We start from the raw sequence: 22,238 nt of genomic DNA, 5'->3' as shown, positions 1-22,238 counted from the left end.
TTGTTATGTCAGGTCTGATTCGGTTTTGTAGAACCAGCTTGATGTCTCAGAAAGGACACAGCATTTTATAATCTCAAGTAGACTTGCTTATGTGGTTCCTGCTATTGTATGACATACTATTAACTGAAAATGGCTAAAGTACATCGCATAGCTTGAAACACTAGAAGCCACATTGAAGCCTGTCATTGATCCCAATACATATATTTAAAAAATATAGAAATTGAGATTTCCTGGATTAACATTACAGAGAAATATTATGTTCATTTCTTCAGGGTTGCAAATACAAGAAAAACAAAATGCAGCACAATAGCCCAAAGTCACTAAACCTTTTGCTCTTCTAGAAAAATACCTAACCAAATATTGGTTTGAAATAGTTTTGTTTAAGCAAATATCTGCTGTTATCAATATTATTATGATATCACCATACATCTCTGAGTATAAGCTTCCAGTATTAGATGACTATATTAGCCTTAAGGCAAAACTAAAGAAGCAAAGCAAAAGAAGTATGATCTTGGCTGATCATTTACGTTTGGGGACGGGGAAATTAGATTTTTTTTTATTTACCAAGCTATTACTTTAAATGTTTATGGAAAGACTTATTCAGCCTGCCATACCTGTTTCTACCTTTTTTCTATCATGCTGCTCATTTCCACTTATGTGCTCTGCTTTTACTGAAGTGTACACTGTGTTCGTTGGTAGGGCTGCACAGAAGTTGAATCTTTCGTCCAAACGGAAGAAGGCCCAGCCGCCTGTGCTGCAGCCCCCAGAGCCTTCCATCTACCCCACCAACTTCAGCAGCATCCTCCAGCTCTCCCCACCGCCCACTCCACCATGCCTGCTCAGGGCCAGCTCAAAGGCCAAGGAAAACCCCGGCATGGGCAAGGTCAGAGAGATAAACACACACACGTAAACATGCAGGAACTATGAGTGTTCTTACAAATGCATTTGTTTTGACAATGAATAAAGAGCAGTGCTTTATGCTCTTAAAGTGACCAGGGGAAATGCAAAGCCATACATCTTACTTTTCAGTGGGAAGAAACATACAGGTGGGGCTAAGTGGCATGATAAACGTACACACACACATACATGTGGAGCATGGGTTGTGTGACACAGCTGCAGAGAAGGTGCCATATTAGTCTACATGCAGACTGGTACCCATACTGGCTCAGGGCAGTGCAGGCTGATACAGTGGCTAAATCCCAGGGAATGTCAACAGTTCAGGTTCTTTTTTTCTCCCTGTTTTTTCTTTATGGGAGGGACCCTTTGAATGTGTTGATTAGCTGTTTTTTGCCATCATTCTGTGCTTACATTTTTGGAAAAGATTTTGAATGGGCATTGAAATGTTCAAAAGGAAATGCCTCCAGCCCTGTTATTGCACAAGCAGAGCTGACTGCTAAACTGTGAACATACTTTGAAAACAAATAATGGGGAATTGACTGAAATCGTAAAAAAAAAGAGAGAGAGAAAAAAACCTTGTTGAATGTGTAACACCTCTCAGTGAGCAGTGATGTCTAATTTTGCCAAATACTGCATTCAAAAGCTCTGAATGGGAGCTAGGCCAATAGTAGCAAGTGTTCGGCATGCACCCCCTTTGTCTACTGGGTATTGTATTCTACTCCATGTTACTGTATTTATAGTAATGGAGAAGATTTGTACCAGATTAGATACCACCTGCTCTGCGAGATGATTGTAGCACATGTTGCCAGAAGCTCCAGCCCATTGAGATGATTGTTAACTGCCCATTGAGAATGGACTCATTGAAGCCCAGCTTCACTAATGAGCTTCCTCTTCCCACTACCGAAACACACACATCTGCTGCTGTCTGAATGGACTCAACTGCTGGTAGGAGTTTGCATGGTTAATTCAACTTTTCCTATTGGATTTCTCCATGAAAATGTTATTGAACCTCACTGTACGAAGCAGAAATCATATTTGCCTGACGTTTTTGCATTTGTGGAGGTCTCACTGACCCACAGTGTTTACACTGTTTACTCAAATTATGGACTATAAGACTTGTCCTATGAATTCTGTAACCTTGTTGAATAGCAGTGCCATGACTGGTTCTGACTGAGTCTGACTTTCAGGTCATTGAACCAGACAGCAGAACAGGAGAGTTAAGAGAGCTAATGGCTATCTGTAGGTTATCCTGAGCTGGAGAGACTGAGCCATTAGTACAGCCCACAGGAGGTGTGAAAATCCAACAGTCTCTCTAAGACCCATCAGACCTCTAGCCTCATATCAAATGGCAGACAAATGTAAATATAGTGGAGACAGTTAGTTCAACCTGAGCACAGCTCTGTCTGGGTCATATATGGAAGCCTGTTTCCAATGTCATGGCTGCTGTAATCTGTCCACCATGTGCACACGTCCATCAGAGGTAATCAGCCCCTGTGGACAAGTCCGGCTAGGGCTGTTGCTGTGGCGCACGCATTCCACTTACCACAGGCACTGCCATAGGATTGGCAGGCCAGACATTGTTTCACTATGCTGGAGTCGTAGTTCTGTAAATAGTCTACAAGAGAAGACTATGGCTCTGTGCTGTTTGGAGTGTCAAAGGAGCTCCATAGGGAATATTCCATACCTGTGGTAGCTTTGCCATGTGCTATGGGGCCACATCCTGTCACCAATGCCAGCTTCTCACTGAAGTGATCATGCAAGCGCTAATTAGCACAGTTCCTCAGTTCCTCAGCTGCTGGGCACTGGGCTCTTGCTGGCTCTGTGTGTGGTCTCTTGTGAGACGTGTATGGCACTGCAAAAGGCTATGGAAAACTTTCTCATGTACTGTAATTGACTCTCTGAAATTGTTGTGGCCTATAGTAGGGTGACCATACATCCTCTTTTTCCAGGGCATATCTCCTTACTGGGACATAACATATCTTGACAGGATTTCTAAATTGCCTAAAATGTCTGGGATTTGGCTTTGCTTTCATGTTTGCATTCCATAGTCACCCTTGCCATCATTATACACCTCCCTCAAATTGCAATCTGTTTCTGTCAAATTTTAATTATATGCTTTTGTAAAACAATGTGCATGAAAGTATTTTAAAGATAAAAAATGTGATTTGTAATTGACAGATGAACATAAAGATGTAAGTTAGGATTCATAGTTGAGGAATCCTGAGTGTGAGGCTTGCACTGGAGAAACTGAGGTTATGATCATGACTTACAAGTCTGATTATGGTTTTGTAATTTATGAAGTTATGACTTTGTTTGCCGCATTAATATGTAATTCCTTTTGACAGGAATTAACTCCACATTTGTCTTTAAATAATTAATCTGCTTCTAGGAGAGGTGATATAGCTCTACATCTGTAAAACTGTTCATGTGCAGAAATTCTATTATTTAACCATACCAACAATCTTGAATAAAAGAATTTCTTGATTACATTAGATTGGGTGTTACATTATCACCCATAATTTGCTGAAATGTATCTTGCGTAATCAGCACTTTTCTTACATAACATCTTTTCTTGTCTTTTCTTTTCATCTGCTTTCTCGTCCCTTATTTCTCTGAGCAGGTGAAGGTGATGGTGCGGATCTGTCCATCTCCTGAGGTTCAGGACTCTTCTGAGTCCATGTCCTTCCTGAAGGTGGACCAGCGGAAGAAGCAGCTGACTCTATATGAGCCCTCGCTGCTGACCCAGCCTGGCTCATTGCACCGTCGCACCCCATTGGTTGCCCCAAAGATGTTCGCCTTCGATGCTGTCTTCACCCAAGATGCCTCTCAAGTAAGCCTCACTGGAGTTCATTACTGTCCTATCCCTTGGTCTTGTATTATTGAGGACAGGATGGTGATGCCTTTTTGCGTCTGTGGATATGCAGCTAGCTTGTTTGTTTTGCCACGCCAGCACTGTATTATTGTGTGTTTGGGCAAAGACATTTCCTCAAGGGCAGGAGGACATCTGCACAGCACACATTCACACACATTCTAGGCAGGGCCTGGGGCTTAATGCAAAAATGGCTATCTTGGGACAGCAGCATTCTTCACAGTATGCGCTCAACAGCTGTTTCTTTTAAGTCTGGAAAATGGTTTGAATTCCGGCCACATATACCCAGCAGCCCATTCTCAGTTCATCACCCAGACTCGAAAGCCATGAGGGCGTCCAAATTAAGACCAGAGCGCCTTCCAAACAGTGACACAAATGAAGATGAGGAGACTCCTCCACAGTCCTTGAGAATGATTAAGTGAGAACTATTTGGTTGTGGCTTTGTACCATCTTAGGTCGACATCTTGTCCATTCTGAAAGACCCCAGCATTAAACCCACTTCATAATGGATGTGATTCAGAATTAATTTGTTTTAGATTTGGTTTGTAATATCATCTGTTAAAAAAAGACATTTTGAGTAACCCTTAGAAGTTGAGTTATTACTCATATTTTATTATGCTATTCAGAGTAATTATGAGTTAATTACACAGTTATGCATTTATAATATACATTCAGTTTACAGTACATATTTATTGAGTACTTACCTAAGAACAAATCCTAAATAATAAAACAAGGTGAATGTCAGAATCTTAATGAAAACTAAATCAGTGGATTTAAGAGGCAATTCCATCTGGTTGGTGAATGAGGCCCAATACCCTTTTTCAAATTCAAATCATAATGAAATATCTTGTGTTCTAATGACCAACATTAATGTGGCATAGATTGAAAGATTACACTTCTGACAGCAAATCTCTGCTTGTTTCAATGAACTACACATTAGAAATGATATTGAATATTGAATTGTACCATGCTTTTCTCATTGTTTGCAGTAACTGGGACTAAGAAAGGGTTAAAATGCCATTGTAACAAGTGAAGTAAAAGTGATTGTGATAGTAAATCTTCTAAATCAGTATGTGTTTCTGTGGCGCAAGAGGGAAATTATTTTAGTGAATTACTTTCTGTGTGGCATTCTTCAGATTACAGTCGGAGTGTGTGTATATCCTTTTGTATGTGTGTATATGTGCATGTGTGTATGTGTGTTTTGATATATGGAAGGAGATTGCTGCAGTAGCAAACTGTCCCTATGGACTAGGGCTAGTGGAACAGATTGTAATGATAGTGCTGTAGAATGCAGCAGTGTAAACCACCCCACGTCCCATGAATCCATGATGAGCTGCTGCTTTGTTGACTCAATGTTTCACTGTATATCTTTTGCTAATGATGCAATAAGTGGATTTGTGCACACAGCAGGGATATCTGCAATTCCGACTGAGAACTGCAGAGTTTGTTCCACTGCATAGTTCATGGACTTCTACTCAATGTGAAATAAGAGACAACTAAATGTGCCACAGTAGCAATTTTATAGAAATTCACAAACATTTATTTGTGAAAAACAGCAGCACAAAATATACTTTTGAAGGTTTTTCCTCCATATTTTTGGACATATTGTCATTGCCATAAGCAATGCTTGACTTATTGACTGCTCACATCGTGGTTATAATGTGTTCTATGAGTACTAATTTTGTTACTTTGAAGCAGAGCACATTTGACAGCACTTTATAAATGATAAACTGCAGTAAGTTTTATTTTATTTTATTTTTTTCGTTCCTTTTTGGCTCAACTTTATCCCTATATTTGGGCATGTGCTTGACTTATTCACTGTTTATATCCTGGTTATAATGAATACTAAGGGTACTAATTTTGTTCATTTGAAGCAGAGCACATTTAGTTATTCACTTTTTTTTTTTTAAATGGCAACAAAAATGTTTGGAGCTTTTTTGCACATAGTTGGACATTGTTCAGATAATGTTCAGTTGGACACTGTCATTGCCTGTATGTCATTGAGTATAACAATGTCTTGTTAATTGCTTTTGAAAGTTCATTTTTATATTTTTTGGCTTTAGTTTATAGTTAACATACTGTATTTGAACATATGCAACATACAATGCGTACAGAACATGGCTTACTGACTGTTCATATCTTTGTATAATGCGAATTAAGGTTTTTTTTTGCTATTTTTCTACAGGCTGAAGTGTGCTCAGGGACTGTGGCTGAAGTCATCCAGTCAGTGGTGAATGGTGCTGATGGGTGTATCTTCTGCTTTGGCCATGTCAAGCTCGGTAAGCTCCACACGTCCTAGTGATATACTGCTTTAGCTCATCATTACATCTCATTAATTACTTATGTGTATGCTAAGACTCATAGGTTTGAAGGTCCAGTTATTTGCTTAATAGCATTAAGGCCATTTAGCAGCTAAGAGTAAAGAAATTGCTGGCAGCTTACCCTTTCCTTAAAAGGGCTGAATGATATACTCAAGTGAATGGAACTTCTGTATATATATATATATATATATATATATATATATATATATATATATATATATATATATATATATATATATATATATATATATATGTATATACATATGAATATTTATACATACATACACACACACACACACACATATGTATATGTATATATATATATATATATATATATATATGTATGTGTGTGTGTGTATGTGTGTGTGTGTGTGTGTGTGTGTGTGTGTGTGTGTGTGTGTGAGAACATGTGTGTCTGTCTGTAGATGATTGCAAGCAGAAGGGCCAGAGGCTAGAGAATATAATTAAAAGCTTGGTAATTGACCCTCACACTAGACTGTGTTTGCTCATGCTTGTTAAATGTGGGAACAATTTTTTCTTGTCTTAGTTACAATAAGTATGATGTGGGCTCATTGCTCTACCATTGCTTAGTGCTATTTAATATATACTATATTGTGCAAAAGTTAGAGACACCCTTCATGCATTTAATTTCCAATCAAAATGGCCTGTAAATACAAATTAATATTTTTATATTTAACAGACGCCTCAACAACCATACACAGTAGCACATTTGTCAGTATTTGTGTCCACTTAAATTATAAAAATATAAATCTATAATATATATAGTGAGAACATTAATTTGATCATCAACTTCCATCTGGTTGCTGCACATTCAAGTTTACCTCATTACATCACCAATAGAAAAGCCTTTAGTGACATTCCAGTGCTGGAAACAGTGGTATGTCATCTTCATGCCAGAATCAACAGCTTTCTCTTTCACCCTCGCCAGGCAAGACATACACCATGATTGGCAAAGACAGCTCTGCTCAGAGCCTTGGCATTGCGCCCTGTGCCATCTCCTGGCTCTTCAAGCTCATCAGCGAGCGTAAGGAGAAAACAGGAACACGTTTCTCTGTGCGGGTCTCTGCTGTAGAGATCTATGGCAAAGACGAGAGTCTGCAGGACCTGCTGTCTGACGTCTCTACAGGCAGCCTGCAGGATGGCCAGTCCCCCGGGGTCTACCTGCGTGAGGACCCCATCTGTGGGACACAGGTTGGTGGGAGTTTTTTGTTTAGTCTTTCTTTTTTCACATGGCTCTTTGTATTAGGCATGGAATGATCAACCTTCTACAGTACAGGTTCTGGCCCTGGTCCTGGAGTAGCCCCTATTCTGCACATTTTTGTGTTTCCCTGCTCTAATGCACACATCATCTCAGGAAGGGCTTGTTAGTAAAGTAGTAAATAAGTTGAATCAGGTGTGTTGGGTGTAGAAACACTAAAATGTGCACAGAAACAGGTATTCCAGGACCAGCTTTGGGAACTACTGTGCTACATTTTTTGATTGTAAATTTGTGATCATAGATACTGGTGCTTCTTTCATCTGCCACTGAATGAGAGTTGAATAGTGCAGCAAAATACCTGGGTCAAACTGCCACATAATATCTGATTAAGATATAACAATGTTTGCAAATGTAATGTGTCTCATAGAGGATGCAGCTAACCACTTACATCGCTCAGAATGAGAAGGCAGCAGAGCTAATAATGATGGAGGAAGTTTCACCAATATTAAGCCAGCTTTTTGGGCATTTGGGAAATACCAGAAGCACAACAGCTGTCTCCCTTTCAGATCAGTATGGGCTGATTTCACAGAAAATTGTAAATCAAATCAGTCTTTCAAAACATTGTTGGCCTACTTTGCATATGCAAACTTATCTCTGCATGAACAATCAACAATCTGCACTGTGAGTGCCCTGGTCCTTTCTCTTTTCAGTAATTAGAAGTTCTGTGCTTTAATCGTGCCTCACCTTGCCTTTAGCAGCAGTAATTGTGGTGTGTTAGAATGGAACCTTGTACTGACAGGCAGCTGCTCTGGTGGGTTTTTCTCCAAGGCCCTTCAGCATCCATCTGAGGGTGCTGCTGCTGTCTCTCTCGCCCTTCCCCCACTGGTCCCTTCATTGGAGGAGGGTAAATAGTAGGGGGGCAGTTGGCGTTTTGGGGGGGGGGGGGTATATGGGGTAGTTGAAAGCGCTGCCAGGTGTTGGCGTCAGATGTTGTTTTTTTGGGGGTCCATATGAGGCCAACACTTCAAAGGCTGCCTGGAGGCTTGTGAAGTTGAGATACAGGGAGTCAGGCTCCACCCAGTGCTCCTCATGGTGTTCTCCACTGTCTCCAGCTCCTCTGCTGCTCGCTGGATGAGATGACTGTCCATTATTGCTTGTTTCAAGGTTTAGTTCAGTCTTTGTAGGACTACGTTTCATTTATAACACAGATTCAGTACATATACAAAGAATAATTCAAATGTACAGTTTTCCCCAAAAGTGCTTGTGTTGTTTCAGACACCAAATGACATCTAAAAAAAAAAAAAGCATGTTGCATTGCTGTAAGCTGTATTGGCAGCCTGTTAATCTTCCATTACTTGCTAGCTACATTAACCTTATAGCTCCAGTGTAAAACTAAAGAAGAAAAACAATAGACAATATCTTGCCTGGTTGACTAAACAGCATGTAAATTAGATTTTTCACAATTTTTTTCCTTTAATATCCCTTTTCCATTTAGATGATGTACTCTGCCATAGTGCTAATGTTCATTGTGCCTTTGATGGTCCTCTTTCCTCTGGAATTGAGAGTGCACCAGGTCCTCAGCCTGCTGCTTCCTTTTTCCTTCAGCAGAGGCTTTATCAGTCTTGGCCTTTTCACTCACTCTGGTGTCTTTCTTCATAGTCATTCCCTGCCCACAGGGGAGGCTATTTCCTGGGGCAAAAATGCAGTTCTTGATGTACTGCTCTCACTCTCCATCAATAATCCATCTCCCTCTATATGCATATTTGTTTCCCTGCTTGCCCCAGAGACCCAGTCTAATGGGCTAGGTGTTTGTAGAGTGGCTTAATTAGCTTTCTCTTTTTTCTTCAGTATCAAGGCATCTTTTCGTTGTCTCTTTTATCACAACTGCTTCATGGATCATATTCATTCCCATGAACGCAGACACATACACACCAAACTCTCTATCTAACTATCTTTGACTCCACAACTCTTTGCATTTTATGAAGGCTACAATTGTACTACTAATAGACGGTACTGTGCAAAAATTTTGAGCACCTAAGCACATTGTTTAAAACATTGTTTTGGCAATACACCACAAAACACCATATCTAATTAGAATACATACAAACAAAATAAAAAGTTACACACATTTTTATTGTGTAAAATGTTGTTGGTGTCTTGTGAGCTAGTTTGAAGAATAAAGTTTTTCGGATGTCTCCTAGATGCCCCCAGCAATCACATAGAACATTTGATTTAACATAATGAAGCACTGATTAGCCAAAGCAAGTTTTAGATAACTAAAGTTAATAACGGAAGACTTTTGGAAATGGGTATACAAGCATACTGAAGTGTATTTATTGTATTCAAGAAAGCAAATTTTAGTAGATTTTTTAAAATCAAGTAATCGAGTTTAATCAAATTATTGTCCAGCCCTGTAGTTTTTCGCACTGTTTCGTATCGTATGTGTACTGCTTTACACTGCACTTTAGTAATTGGTGTTTTAGTTTAATGACACTAAGGATGAAGTGTGTTGACTCTTTGTCACTGTTTTCCAGCTCCAGAACCAGAGTGAGTTGCGGGCCCCCACAGCCGAGAAAGCTGCCCTGTTCCTGGATGCAGCCATCGCAGCTCGCAGCACTAGTCATCCTGACGCGGATGAAGAGGACCGGCGCAACTCACACATGCTCTTCACCCTCCACATCTACCAGTACCGCATGGAGAAGAGCGGCAAGGGTGGAAGTAAGTGCCTACTTTAGTATGTGTGTGTGGTTAATTGTCTTCTCACACATTTCAGTGCTGGTGAAACCCCACTGTGCAGTTAATCGATGGTCTGCACTACCATTTACTGTCCTTTCTCACTTTTCGTACTCACAGAGGAGGAGAACCGCATCTCAAACTCATTAATCTAATAGCTGAGATATTACCGACCAAATCAGAGCTATCCTATCACTCTCTCATTTCTCCTCTCACTCTGTCATGTAGAAGGTAAATCAATCAGGTCTGCTTTGACCACTTCATTAAACTTTAATGGGAATTTTAACAGACAGTAATAATTCATGAGCAGCTAACGACTATAATCATAGTGTAGAAGTACCTGTCACAGCGCAGTGCTGCAATGCTCATTAGCATAGGTAAATGCTGAGTATCTGATAACACAGGAATAACTCTGCATGCTTATTAAGCCCCCTCATTTCATATCGTGGACAAAGCTGACTACAAGCTTTCAGAAAGAACAGAGTACAAAAGCAGTACTTGAATATAGAAAGGAGGCTGCAGCCTAAATTACTGCACCCCCTCCCCCCCATCTAGTGTACATCATGTGTGAAACTCTGTATGCCCTCTGTGTGCCCCTTAGTAAACAGGAATAGGACAAAGTATGACAGTTATGTGACAAAAAGTAATGACTGTTATTCCAAGGCTTTCCAACATCATGCTATGTTTACCTGAAATATCCTCAATTTCTTGCCTTCTATGTGCATCCACTTTTAACACCTTATACATCATGCATCTAGGCCCACATTTCAGTTCCTCCCCTATTATATATTTATAACTTACATTTTAGTTTAAAGTAGTTAAACTAAAATGTGAACTGAATATGAGGTCTTATTTTCTATTGAGAAGATATTTTATTGCTTTTTTCTCAGGTTAAATCAAGTAATCATGATATCTCTAATGTGTCGTGGTTTACATTGTCCTGTGTGTACTGATTTATGCCATTTTTATGTACTGTAGTATTTGTCTACATTGTTCTACAGTACTGTTCAAAAGTCTGAGGCCCCTCATTAATTTAATTTCCATGTAAAATGGCATTATTCATTGTTAAGGAGAATATAAATATATTTCAAAATCTAAAATGATGAGCTTAATAATATGCCTGCAGTTTAAAGAGTTAACATGACTTCATTATATTTTTGACAAATGGATATGTGTTCAGTATGAGTTCAGCAACGGGGAAATGTATGCATGCTATGGTTGATAATGAGGGAATGATAAATTACATTATTTATGACTTCTTTGCGTTCTATACTGTGTGCCGAAAGAGTTTCAGGAATAGACTCCATATAGCTGTTAAACTAGTGCAGTTTGACTCATATTTGAACAATATTGGACAGTTACTAAGGGAAAAATCACACCCAGTTATGTCTGTATGAGTGTATATGTAGGTGTGTGCTCTTCTTTGCACTCCTTGACATTACTTCAGAGGGGACGTGTCAGCGATGTGCTATAAGCTGTCTGCTTCAGTCTTGAATCAGTCACTTCAGGACTGCATCTCCTGTCACATGGTTGGATATAGTACTAAATTAGCTACTAAATCTAAAGCCTTATTATTGCTAATTGAAGAAGACATTCGTCTTAATCTGACTGGCTTTTGTCCTGTGACGCAGTGGGATTTAAATCTAGTTTTCTTGGATGTGATGATATCAAACTGAACAAAGAAACACTATCTGGGTTATGGTTTGTGCAGCTAGGGCTTGTGAACAGTGCGGGTAAGTTAGAATATGTACTGTATATTCAGTAGAGCTGTGATGTTTGATTGACCTTGGTGTGTCCCACTAATGAAATGCAGAGTTCTTTCCATTTAGAATCTGAACATCATTAGAAACTTTACACCTTACACCGGAGTGTTTGAACTGTAGAATTTCTAACAGTCATGTCCCTCTTTTCTTTCCCTCTCTTTCTCTCTTGCTCTCTCCCTCCCCCCTTCTAGTGTCTGGAGGTAGAAGTAGACTGCACCTCATAGACCTGGGCAGCTGTGAGAAGGTGCTTAGTAAGAGCAGAGACGGGGGAGGTGGTCTGTGTCTGTCTCTCAACGCCTTAGGCAACGTCATTTTGGCTTTGGCGAATGGAGCCAAGCACGTTCCTTACAGGTAGGAGAAAGCAGGCAGGGTATTTTACATGAACACAATTGTTTTTTTTAATTTTTCGGATGGAATCTGCTACTGTGCAAACTGTTCATTAACTCCTTTCCTGAAATTCCACATACACATATCTGTGTGACAGTAACATTCCAGGTCAAAATCTCAGGATGCCTTTCTGAGATTTACTGTGACTTGATTTTCCAATGACATAACACAGAATGAGAGAATGCATAATGAGAGTTGTCAGCAACAAGACTAAGCATGTTGAGTTGTGTTGACAGGTTTATTATCAGGTTGGTACACTGCTAACATTTGAGGCTTAAGATGACCATACATGAATTGTTGTATGTGTGATCACCACATAGCTTAACATGATATTAAACAGACTATGTGGGGTGCCCAACACTATATACAGCTAAATTCTCACCTTCCTTTTGATATTACTTAGATAATGTGCTTTCTGTTTCATATTAATTGAATAATTAATAAATAAGTATAGAATTAAGTTGTGTTTCCATTGATATGATGATGGGTCATCATTTTTCTGAATCCTGTATTGTTTCTGTATTGTTCTGTTCTTCAGGGACAGCAAGCTTACAATGCTGCTTCGTGATTCGCTTGGAAACATCAACTGCAGGACGACAATGATAGCTCATGTCTCAGACTCCCCAGCTCATTATGCTGAGTCACTCACCACTATCCAGCTGGCATCCCGAATCCATCGCGTGAGGAAAAAGAAGTCCAAGGTAAGTGGAACTTGTTAAGTAAAGTATACATTTTATTTTAAAAACTTCACAGCCATTTACTTTATTACAATGGTTATCTTTACTTTGAATTATAATAATACTAGTAAGAAGCATGAAAGAAGCAATAAGCTAGTTTTCTTTATTCTTGCTAGCACATAATCATGCAATCAGTAAGTGTCATGATGTAAGGAGTACTCATTCTCATACTGAGCAGGTAATTAGTAAAATATGTTCTGCAACCCAGGAATAATTCCTAACAATTCCAATTCCTAACAGCATGTTAATTCATATTATTGATGTTAATTTCAGCTTGTATACATTTTGCTTGGTGATTTATATTAGTCTCTTTCTTTGTGTAGTATGCATCCAGTTCTTCTGGAGGGGAGAGTTCCTGCGATGAGGGAAGGATTCGCCGACCACCACATTTAAGACCTTTCCATCCTCGTACTGTGGCCTTGGACCCAGATCTGCCCTCTTTACTCAGTGATCCAGACTACTCCTCAAGCAGTGAGCAGTCATGTGACACTGTCATTTATGTCGGCCCTGGTGGTGCAGCAATCTCTGATCGAGAGCTCAGTGATAATGAGGGTCCTCCAGCCTTTGTTCCTATCATCCCCTCCCTCAACAGAAAGCAACGTGGAAAGGAAGGACCAGCTGACCGTGACCATTTCAAGTGCAACACCTTTGCTGAGCTTCAAGAACGACTAGAATGTATTGATGGGAGTGAGGAACCAACAACTTTTGTTGGGGAAACCAGAGGCAGTCAAGCAAGCCCTAAGATGGACATTAGTGCAACAAAGCCCAAAGAAGGGACTGCATCTCTTTCAGCTTCCCCGAAGGCTTCCATAAAAGCACCTTCTTCCCAACAGGACAGTGTATTATCCAAACCACTTAATACTGCTGCCAGTAAACTGCCCAGCAGCCCAAAACACAAGTCCAAATCTGAACATTCCAAATGGCAAGGTGCCACCTCATCTGATAGAGACATGCCTGAGAATGTTTGCTGTTCAAGGGCAGATAGTGAAAAGGGCTCGGTTTCAGAAAACGCAGCTCCATGCTCTCCAGGGAAACAAGGTAAATCATCACCATCACAAAACTCAGAGCCAGTAGTTAGGGAAAAGGTATTTTTCACCAAAAAACAGCTACCCAAGCCAGCCCCTCCGCCTCTACAACAAAAGGATAATTCAAGACCTAATGGGGAAGCAGATGAAACATCTGCAACAAGAATTCCACCTATTGGGATGAGCCATCAAGTTCAGAAGCAGGGTGGGTCAGGTAGCAGTTCCCCTCTTTTGAGCAGGGTTCATCATCTAAACCACAGGACCCCTCTTGAAGTCTGCCAGCTAAGGTCTACACTTAGGGAAAGGTGCATGGACAGAGATATCTTGAGAACTACAGTAACCCTCCAGCAACCAGTAGAGCTGAATGGAGAGGATGAACTGGTGTTCACTCTTGTAGAAGAACTGTCTATTGGAAATATTGTGGACAATGGGAGACCTTCCAGCATCATAAGCTTTAACAGTGATTGCTCTGTACAGGCCATTGCTTCAGGATCTAGACCAGTAAGCATTATAAGCAGCATCAATGACGAGTTTGATGCATATACATCCAGTGTGGGTGCATCTGAAGTGAACATTGAAATGGTAGCACCCTTGCAGGAGGAAGCATTTGCCTCACTGGACAGCCGTAGTTCCTCAATCGGTTCTTGGCTTAGCGAAGTAAGTGTCTGTACGTTAGAGAGCGAAGGAGCACAGTCTGCAGATGTCTTTCTCCCTGATGGTACACATATTGGCCCAGGAAGTGCATTCTATCTGGATTCCCTTGGCATGTTCCAAAGCAGCCCCCAGAAAGAGCCTAAGAGCTCACTGAATGATAGTGGCTTTAGCTTCTCAGAATTGGACAGTGATAGTGCTGCTTCAAGTAAACTCTCCCTTAGTAAATGCTCATCATCCCCAGAATCTACAAAAACATCTACCAGAAATTCACCAAAACTGGCAAAATCAAGTAACTTAAATTCATCCCTAACCCCGACCTTGCAAGACTCTTATGGCGTTCATTGTAGTCTTCCCAGGAAAATAAAACCTACCTCATGCACAATTCAGAGTAGCAACATCAGTGAGAGCAGTAACAATAGCAGTTGGAGACGTGAACCCCCAAGACTAGAGGGTAAGCCAGATGACCCATGGTATCGGATAGAAAATGTGTCAGAGATGCCTGTGCCCTCAAATTCATGTTCTTCTTCTAAACTATTAAAAAATGGAGTTAGTGGCATACCACCTAGGAAAGCAGGCACAAATTGCAACAGCATACCTCGAATACCCAAAACACAGGGGTCTAATTCATCACAGAGGGTAGTAGACGGATGTGAAAAATCCAGTTCCAGCAAAAAAATAGAGACCCCCAGCAAAATGCCACAGCTCAGAAGAGGTGCAACCACACTGGGGACAGTACCTGTCATCCACACATCAATTGATGTCAAGGTTGGTCTGGACATTGAGTCATCAATTGGTAGCTTAAAGTTCTCATCTTTGGAAAAAAGTGGGAAGGCAAATAGACAGGATGTTAGCATGTTGACAAAGCAAGGTGGTGTATCACCTCCTCCACCTCCTGTGCGTAAGTCTAGTCTGGATCAGAAGAATCGTATTCTGCTACCCCCAAGTGCCTTAAAGTCTGCATATGAGGCAGGGAAGTTTTCTGGACCCAGGCCTACAAAAACAGAGAATGAATATGATGTTCGGTACAAAGGAGACTCTCACAGTTTGAAATCGTCCAGCTTGAAATCTGACCATAGTTTACTAAAGGCAACCTCCAGCCTCAAGGCCAGAGGAGTGAGAATGGAAGCTGGACAACTGTATGGAAGCCAGACATCTCTAGAAAGATGTGACAGTTTGGCGTCGTTGGGATCGAAACCTGTGCTTAGTCGAGAGAATAGTGGGGCCAGTCTCAATGGAAAGTCAAGCAAATCTGTTTCTAAGTTTGGATCACCTGTTGCCACCTCCTCCCCAATCAGTACCTCCCCACCTTCCGGTGTTAATCTAGTCAACATAGGGAAAAATGGGCAAGTGAAAAGCAGCCTTAATGCAAGACCAGTGCCTGTAAATGGAAACAAAGCTCGCACATTATCTGCAAGCAATTCCAAAGCCCTAAGTTCCTCGACAAAGTCTCTTGCAGCATCTGCACCAAGGAATGCCAACCTTCCACCTTCAGGGAAGAGTGCATTACCTCGTTCGGCAGCAGGATGCAATGGTAAACCAACAAGAGGAACTATTATGGGTACTAAACAAGCGATGAGAGCAGCCAACAGTCGCGTTAGTGAGCTGGCAGCCAGTAATCCTACTGGTAAACACCTGAGGGGATCTGGTGATTCAGACAGTGGCAATGACAGTGGAGTGAACCTCAACGATGACAAGCCTACACCCATCCCCATTCTGCCTTCTCCTTATAGCAAGATCACTGCTCCAAGACGGCCACAGAGGTATAGCAGTGGTCATGGAAGTGACAACAGTAGCGTCCTGAGTGGAGAGTTGCCTCCTGCCATGGGGCGAACTGCACTATTCTACCACAGTGGAGGGAGCAGTGGGTATGAAAGTATGATTCGGGACAGCGAGGCCACAGGAAGTGCCTCTTCAGCGCATGATTCTATGAGTGAAAGTGGCATGTCTTCCTCTGGACGCACCAGGAGCTCCAAACCACCCAAAAAGAGGTCAAATGGTGAGTAGCATGTATTATAGATGAACTACCCAGGTTGACAGTGACTTTGCTTTTCCCTTGAAACCCTGCTCAAAATGCTCTTAGGTTGAGTGCATGCCTGCATTGGGTTTGTAGACCTGCCTGAGGCTTTCTGAGCTGACCTGCCATATTTTAAGTGCATATATGCTTGGTATATGGAAGGATTTTGTGTATGCCAATTTAATGCAACACTACAAAGTTGTGATTACAAAACGGTCATATTGTATTCTGTCAGATGTTCTTTTGCAATTCATGAGTCTGTCAGCACCAGACCGAGAGTCTTGCTGCTCCATATACATAGGCTATGTAAACAACATGCAGGAGGTCTGCCTGAAGCCTGTTATCAGCCTCCAAGTCTCCATGCTCATAAATATATACATACAGATAAGAAATAAACCTTTTTGCTATAGCATGTCATATTTTCTGCCACTTTCACTCTGAGGTTCTATGTACTACATGCTTAAATTGACACATCTCTGTCTTCTACACTGGACATCAGTTCTTTCTTTCGTTGTACCTTATGCTCTCTATGTCACATTCTTTTGGTGCTCCAGGCCTTCAGAGACGCCGTCTCATTCCTGCTCCTCTGCCAGACACCTCGTCCTTGGGGAAGAAGGCTGTTGCCACAGGCCAGTGGGTGGACCTACCTCCTATGTCCGGTCCATTGAAAGAGCCCTTTGAGATCAAGGTGTATGAGATTGACGATGTGGAACGGCTACAGCGGCGGAGACAGGAGGAGACAGTTGAGGTGAGCATAGGGTGTATCTGCCACATATTAGGCATCATCATCATCGTTATCATCATCCAGACACTTGGCTGCCAATGTTGCAGTGACAGTTAACAAATTACATATTGTGCAGCCTTAATTATTTCACTATTTTTTCAGTGGTATGTTCAAATGTTTTGAGTGAATGGTTGAAAATAGGGATGTGGAGGAGCACATGCTGTTAATGTAGATGTCATTTCTGAAAATGGATTAGCGTTTAGAGAAAGCCTAACTACTCAGTATATAGCATATACTCAGAAGTTCATTCATTGGTGACACAATCAACATAGCTCATTTCCACATTAAGGCAGCTGACATATCACATAGATAATTTTTTCTTTCTCATGTTTCATTCTTTCTTTAACCTCTCAGAGCTCAGTCTATATGTTAAAGCCGACCATGCGTCTGGTATGTGAAAGGGAATGTCATTAGCTCAGCAGTATGCCACATGCGTCACCTTCAAGCTCTTCACATTGAATGAAGGACTTGTCAAACCCTTGCATCTTATTAAAGAGTGCTAAGATAATTTGTGGTTCAGACTCTTGACCTTCAAGATGTCTTATAGTAGATGGCTGTGTCTGAATTTCTATGCTCCCATAGCTTCCTGGGTAACCAAAGAAATGTCTGGGATTTGAACACACGCTAGTTGAGAGGCAATTTTCTGTAATGTTAATTGGTTTAAAGAGGAACAAGTGAGGTGTCTGAGCCACTTTGGTAGTGACAAATAATACTGAAATTCTCATTCATCCTCCCACTAATAATAATTATAATAATAACAATAATAGTTAAAGTCACCATTACTATTACTATTTATATAAAACTTACATACACAAAAATCTCAAAATAACTCATCAGGACTCATAGGGACATTAGTTGTAATAGATACAGTAAATAAAAAGTAGTAAATAAAAGATCAGGAAAACAAAATAATAATCACAATAATCAGCACATAAACAATGAAATTAACAAAGCAGTAATACTAAAACTATTCCAGAGAGATGGTGGCACATTTTTTTTTTATTTAAACCTGGAAATAAGCAACATACAGTTTTACTTTTGACTTAAAACAAAGAAAGCTTATGACAAACTTAAGAAGAAATATTAAAGGTTCTGCACTATTTCTAGATTACTGTTCAAGTTTAAGCAAATTTGTGTCTGTACAAAAAGGTCAGATTTTTTCAGCCTTATCTCTTTAATTGAAGCTTGTGTTCAGACTCCAAGGTAGATTTGATCTACTCCTCAGAGGATTTTGCACAAACTTATGAAGTTTGTGCCAACTTGAGTGCACGTTGTCATTAAAGCAAAACTAAGAACTAAGAAATTCAGAAATTTTGAACCAATTCTACTTCAAATTGTTACTGCTAATTGTGTCATTTGTAATGAAAAACATTGTATTTAATTAGATTAAATTGGAAGCATTTTCTCTCCTGGTCTTAGCCTATATACTGTATGTGCTTATCACAGCATTTTCCATATTAAGCTAGTGATTAGATGTGATATTGTGGGTGAATGGCTGATAGAATTTGTATATGTTTATATATGACTGCATATTTTCACATTTCATTATAAACCTAACCTTGTTTCTTGCTATGCCCTCCCCCTTCCCCTCTCCCTTTTTCAATCTCTTTCATGCAGCAGTCGATTCAGGATGTTGAGAAGGTACACTGATTATAATTCCTGGAAAATTACTCAGATCCTTATAAATGTCACTGAATCTTTGTATTCTGTAATCCTTTTGTAGAGCACATGGTCAAAGACAAGGAAATTAACTTGTGTGTTGAGTGTTTTATGCAAAAAAATATATGACAAACATCACATTCATTAGTACCTTGGTGGAAGCTAATGAAACAGTTATACTATGTTTCCTAATGATTTGTCTTATTCCAAAGCCTACCTTTTATAACATGATATTTATTATTTGGTTGATATCTGATTTTCCAATCTCTCTGTCTGTAGGGTCTAATGTACTTTAACACAAAGCTGAAGGATGTGGAGAAAAGGCAGCAGCAGATCAGAGAGCTCAGAGTCAAACATGAAACTCTGAAGGAGGAACTTGAGGACACCAAGGCCAGACTGATGATGGACCCCAGCAAGTGGATAGGAGAGTGTGAGTTTTAGAGTTAACATTGTTGATTGATGTACCTGAGTTCTGTGCTTTGAGAGTCCGCCCAAATTGTCCTTCAGTAAGTCATGATTGGTTGTGCTCCTCACAGTTGATGTGGACCAGGATTTGGACCAGGAGTCACAGGAGTACCTGGAGGCACTAGAGCAAGCCACGGGTGAGCTGGAGTACTGCGTCAACCTATGCAAGTCTCGGATCATGATAGTGACCTGCTTTGACATCAGAGTAGCATCGGACATTCAAGAAGGACCGCGAGAGGTGGAGGTGTGAGAACAGGACAGGTTGGAGGTGGAGAGACAGAACGGAGGAGAGGATGTGAGAAAGAATTCTGGAAGTCTGAGTGGAAGGATAATGAAATGTAGCAGCCACTGATAGTAACAAAAGACAAAGAAGAAGCCTGAGTACTGAAGACTGGAGTACTGAACACTGCATGGAGCAGGAACATGATATATTTTGAGGAGCGAATGGTACTGCTAATATACAGTGCCTCTGTCTAGATAACGGACTTTTGAGTATGAAGCAACAACCTGTGATATTTTTGCATCATCTACTGCATAAAGAGAAAGAAAGAAAGAAAGAGAGAGAAAAAAAAGAAAGAAAAAGGAAGAAAGAGGGATTGTCACCATTTACCCATGAGTTCTTCTGCTACACCGAAAAGTGCCTTTTGTCATATGACTTTTTCAATCATTATTTTTTGTATTGGTGCTAGTGCTCTAACCAGCATACCTAAGCCAACCCTTAACATATTCCTTTTACGAAGAAAATGATTTTATATTGCATTGTATAGTGTATTTATATGATTAAACAGTCTGTAAAATACCACTGGTGGGAAGAGGAAAGGAAAGCAATAAGCTAATGTTATTGCATTTTCCCAGACTTTGCCTTTCTCCTGTACTATCACCTCTGTCAGCATTTTGTCATCTAACCTCTGGAGCCTTATGTTCTATTTCTAGTGACTGTGTGTGACTTTTTACCTTACATATCAAATGAATCTGTGATGTCTTTTTAAGAGCTACACTTGTAATACTGTTGTAAAATCAACCACCGCCAGGTATGGTTGATGCAAGCCCATTATTAACTTTGACTCAGTTGCCTTGAATGATTTAAGTTGAATGGAACAATACAAATGAATGACAACATGGTCCGTTCTGCATAAGAATGTGCATTATAGTAACACGGTTGATGTACTGCGTTGGTACTGCATTTTGTCACTCTCTTGACTGTTTAAGGAGCTCAGCCACACTGAATGTACATACGGATTTATAGAAGCCCTTTTTAGCGACAACCCAAACAATGCCCAGAATGTGACATATCAAGTCTCTTATCACTCTTAAGCGGTTAAACTCAGCCATTTTGCATGACCATTCAAGCTCATCTTATCTAAATAAAGTTTGATCCTTTGCACGTGTTTTTGAGATATAGGAGGTAGGAGTTTATCAAGGGGGCTACTAAAATAGATAAGGGTCATTCATACAGAGTAGCATGGTTTTTTCCTGTCTTCGGGGTAAAAGAAACACCCACCCTAAAAAGTCACCTTTCAGCAAATGCAAGAACCAGAACTGACCCTCAAATCGTCTTTTACTATGTCTTTTAGTGCCGGTTTCCCAGACATGGATTAAATCTAATCTTATAGTGAATTGCAGTGTTGAATTCAGTGATGTATTCTGTACAGTTTGTGATGTGAAAAGACTGTACAGTGAAAAGCTGAATGTGAGCACAGAGTTCATATTCCCCTCAACTGACAATACAGTTCTATTACACACCATACAATGACTACATCAATAAACTACTTCAGACATTTTTACCTGTTTCACTGTAACCCTGTGGCTAATATATTAACAGAGTTAAAGTTGCCAGACAGTGGTTCTATGCATTCCTGAAATATAGTTCTATCCATGTAGAACCTCAAAAAGCTACACTTTGCCTTTAGCACAAATAGCCTGGCCTCATGTAGAGATCAAAACATTCATATTTCTCCTTTTTTTCACAAAATAAATGTGTTTGTCTAACCGCTCACAGATACCTCTGTATTTATGATGTTGTTGTGTCGGCTGCACAGATGAGGATTGTTCAGAATGGCTGTTTAACTGTCTTTCAATATAGACTTTTGGATCAACCAACATAATTACTCAGTCACTTCTCTTGTTCTCAGTAAACCTTCTTGGATTTATTTACCTTTACAAGTATACACTCTCAGGCCCTTTCTTGCAATGCTGCATGAGATTTTTTTTTGTTTAATTATTATTATTTTTTTTTTAGATATGTTCTTGCTTCAGTTTTACATAATTTTGTAATGATGATGCTGGCATTCACTATCATAGGAGGTTATGAACATGGATTAACCAACTAACACCAAACTGAACCTTTTTTATTCAAATGATGATGATGTATGTCATATTTCATATCAAATCATATTTTCTAATGTTTTTTGATTTTGTAAAGGATTTTCAGACTATGTGTAAAAATGTATTATATGGCAGCTTGGGATGACTTTCTTGTGAATAAAAACATGTTCCTTCTTTTAGCGGTGTCTGTGTCTCAGTGTACTCTAATACAAATATATGGAACAATGCAAACGCCTGAGACTAAACTTATTTTCTATGTAATTTACAGGGAAAAGGCCATTACGTGCAAGTTACTGCAGAAGATTTTTCTGTGGATAATAAGATAAAGTCAAAGGAAAATCAGTAAAAATGGATTTTACAAAGAGCTGATAAAATGATTAAAAGTT

General features: G+C 40.0%; 1 protein-coding gene across 6 annotated transcripts in view; it reads left to right on the top strand.

Moving 5' to 3' along the window:
- kif26ab (kinesin family member 26Ab) overlaps nt 1-22,031 on the top strand; it is a 97,495-nt gene extending 75,464 nt beyond the window's left edge. For 4 of the 6 annotated variants that reach the window (XM_037542050.1, XM_017699769.2, XM_017699772.2 and 1 more), the window contains 12 exons: nt 700-883; nt 3,518-3,727; nt 5,952-6,045; nt 7,037-7,299; nt 9,841-10,024; nt 11,994-12,153; nt 12,728-12,890; nt 13,250-16,601; nt 17,174-17,367; nt 19,021-19,044; nt 19,342-19,492; nt 19,599-22,031. In XM_037542050.1, the coding sequence (XP_037397947.1) occupies nt 700-883; nt 3,518-3,727; nt 5,952-6,045; nt 7,037-7,299; nt 9,841-10,024; nt 11,994-12,153; nt 12,728-12,890; nt 13,250-16,601; nt 17,174-17,367; nt 19,021-19,044; nt 19,342-19,492; nt 19,599-19,777 (5,158 nt within the window). In that variant the 3' untranslated portion in view covers nt 19,778-22,031. The remainder of the gene's footprint in view (nt 1-699; nt 884-3,517; nt 3,728-5,951; nt 6,046-7,036; nt 7,300-9,840; nt 10,025-11,993; nt 12,154-12,727; nt 12,891-13,249; nt 16,602-17,173; nt 17,368-19,020; nt 19,045-19,341; nt 19,493-19,598) is intronic. The other 2 variants (XM_037542051.1, XM_017699775.2) reach the window with 1 other exon arrangement.
- The last annotated feature ends 207 nt before the right edge of the window (nt 22,032-22,238 follow it).

This window comes from Pygocentrus nattereri, chromosome 10 (genome assembly GCF_015220715.1).
Source record: "Pygocentrus nattereri isolate fPygNat1 chromosome 10, fPygNat1.pri, whole genome shotgun sequence".
NCBI lineage: Eukaryota > Metazoa > Chordata > Actinopteri > Characiformes > Serrasalmidae > Pygocentrus > Pygocentrus nattereri.
Note: the sequence above shows the minus strand (reverse complement) of the source record. Positions and strands in the feature narration are given on the sequence as shown.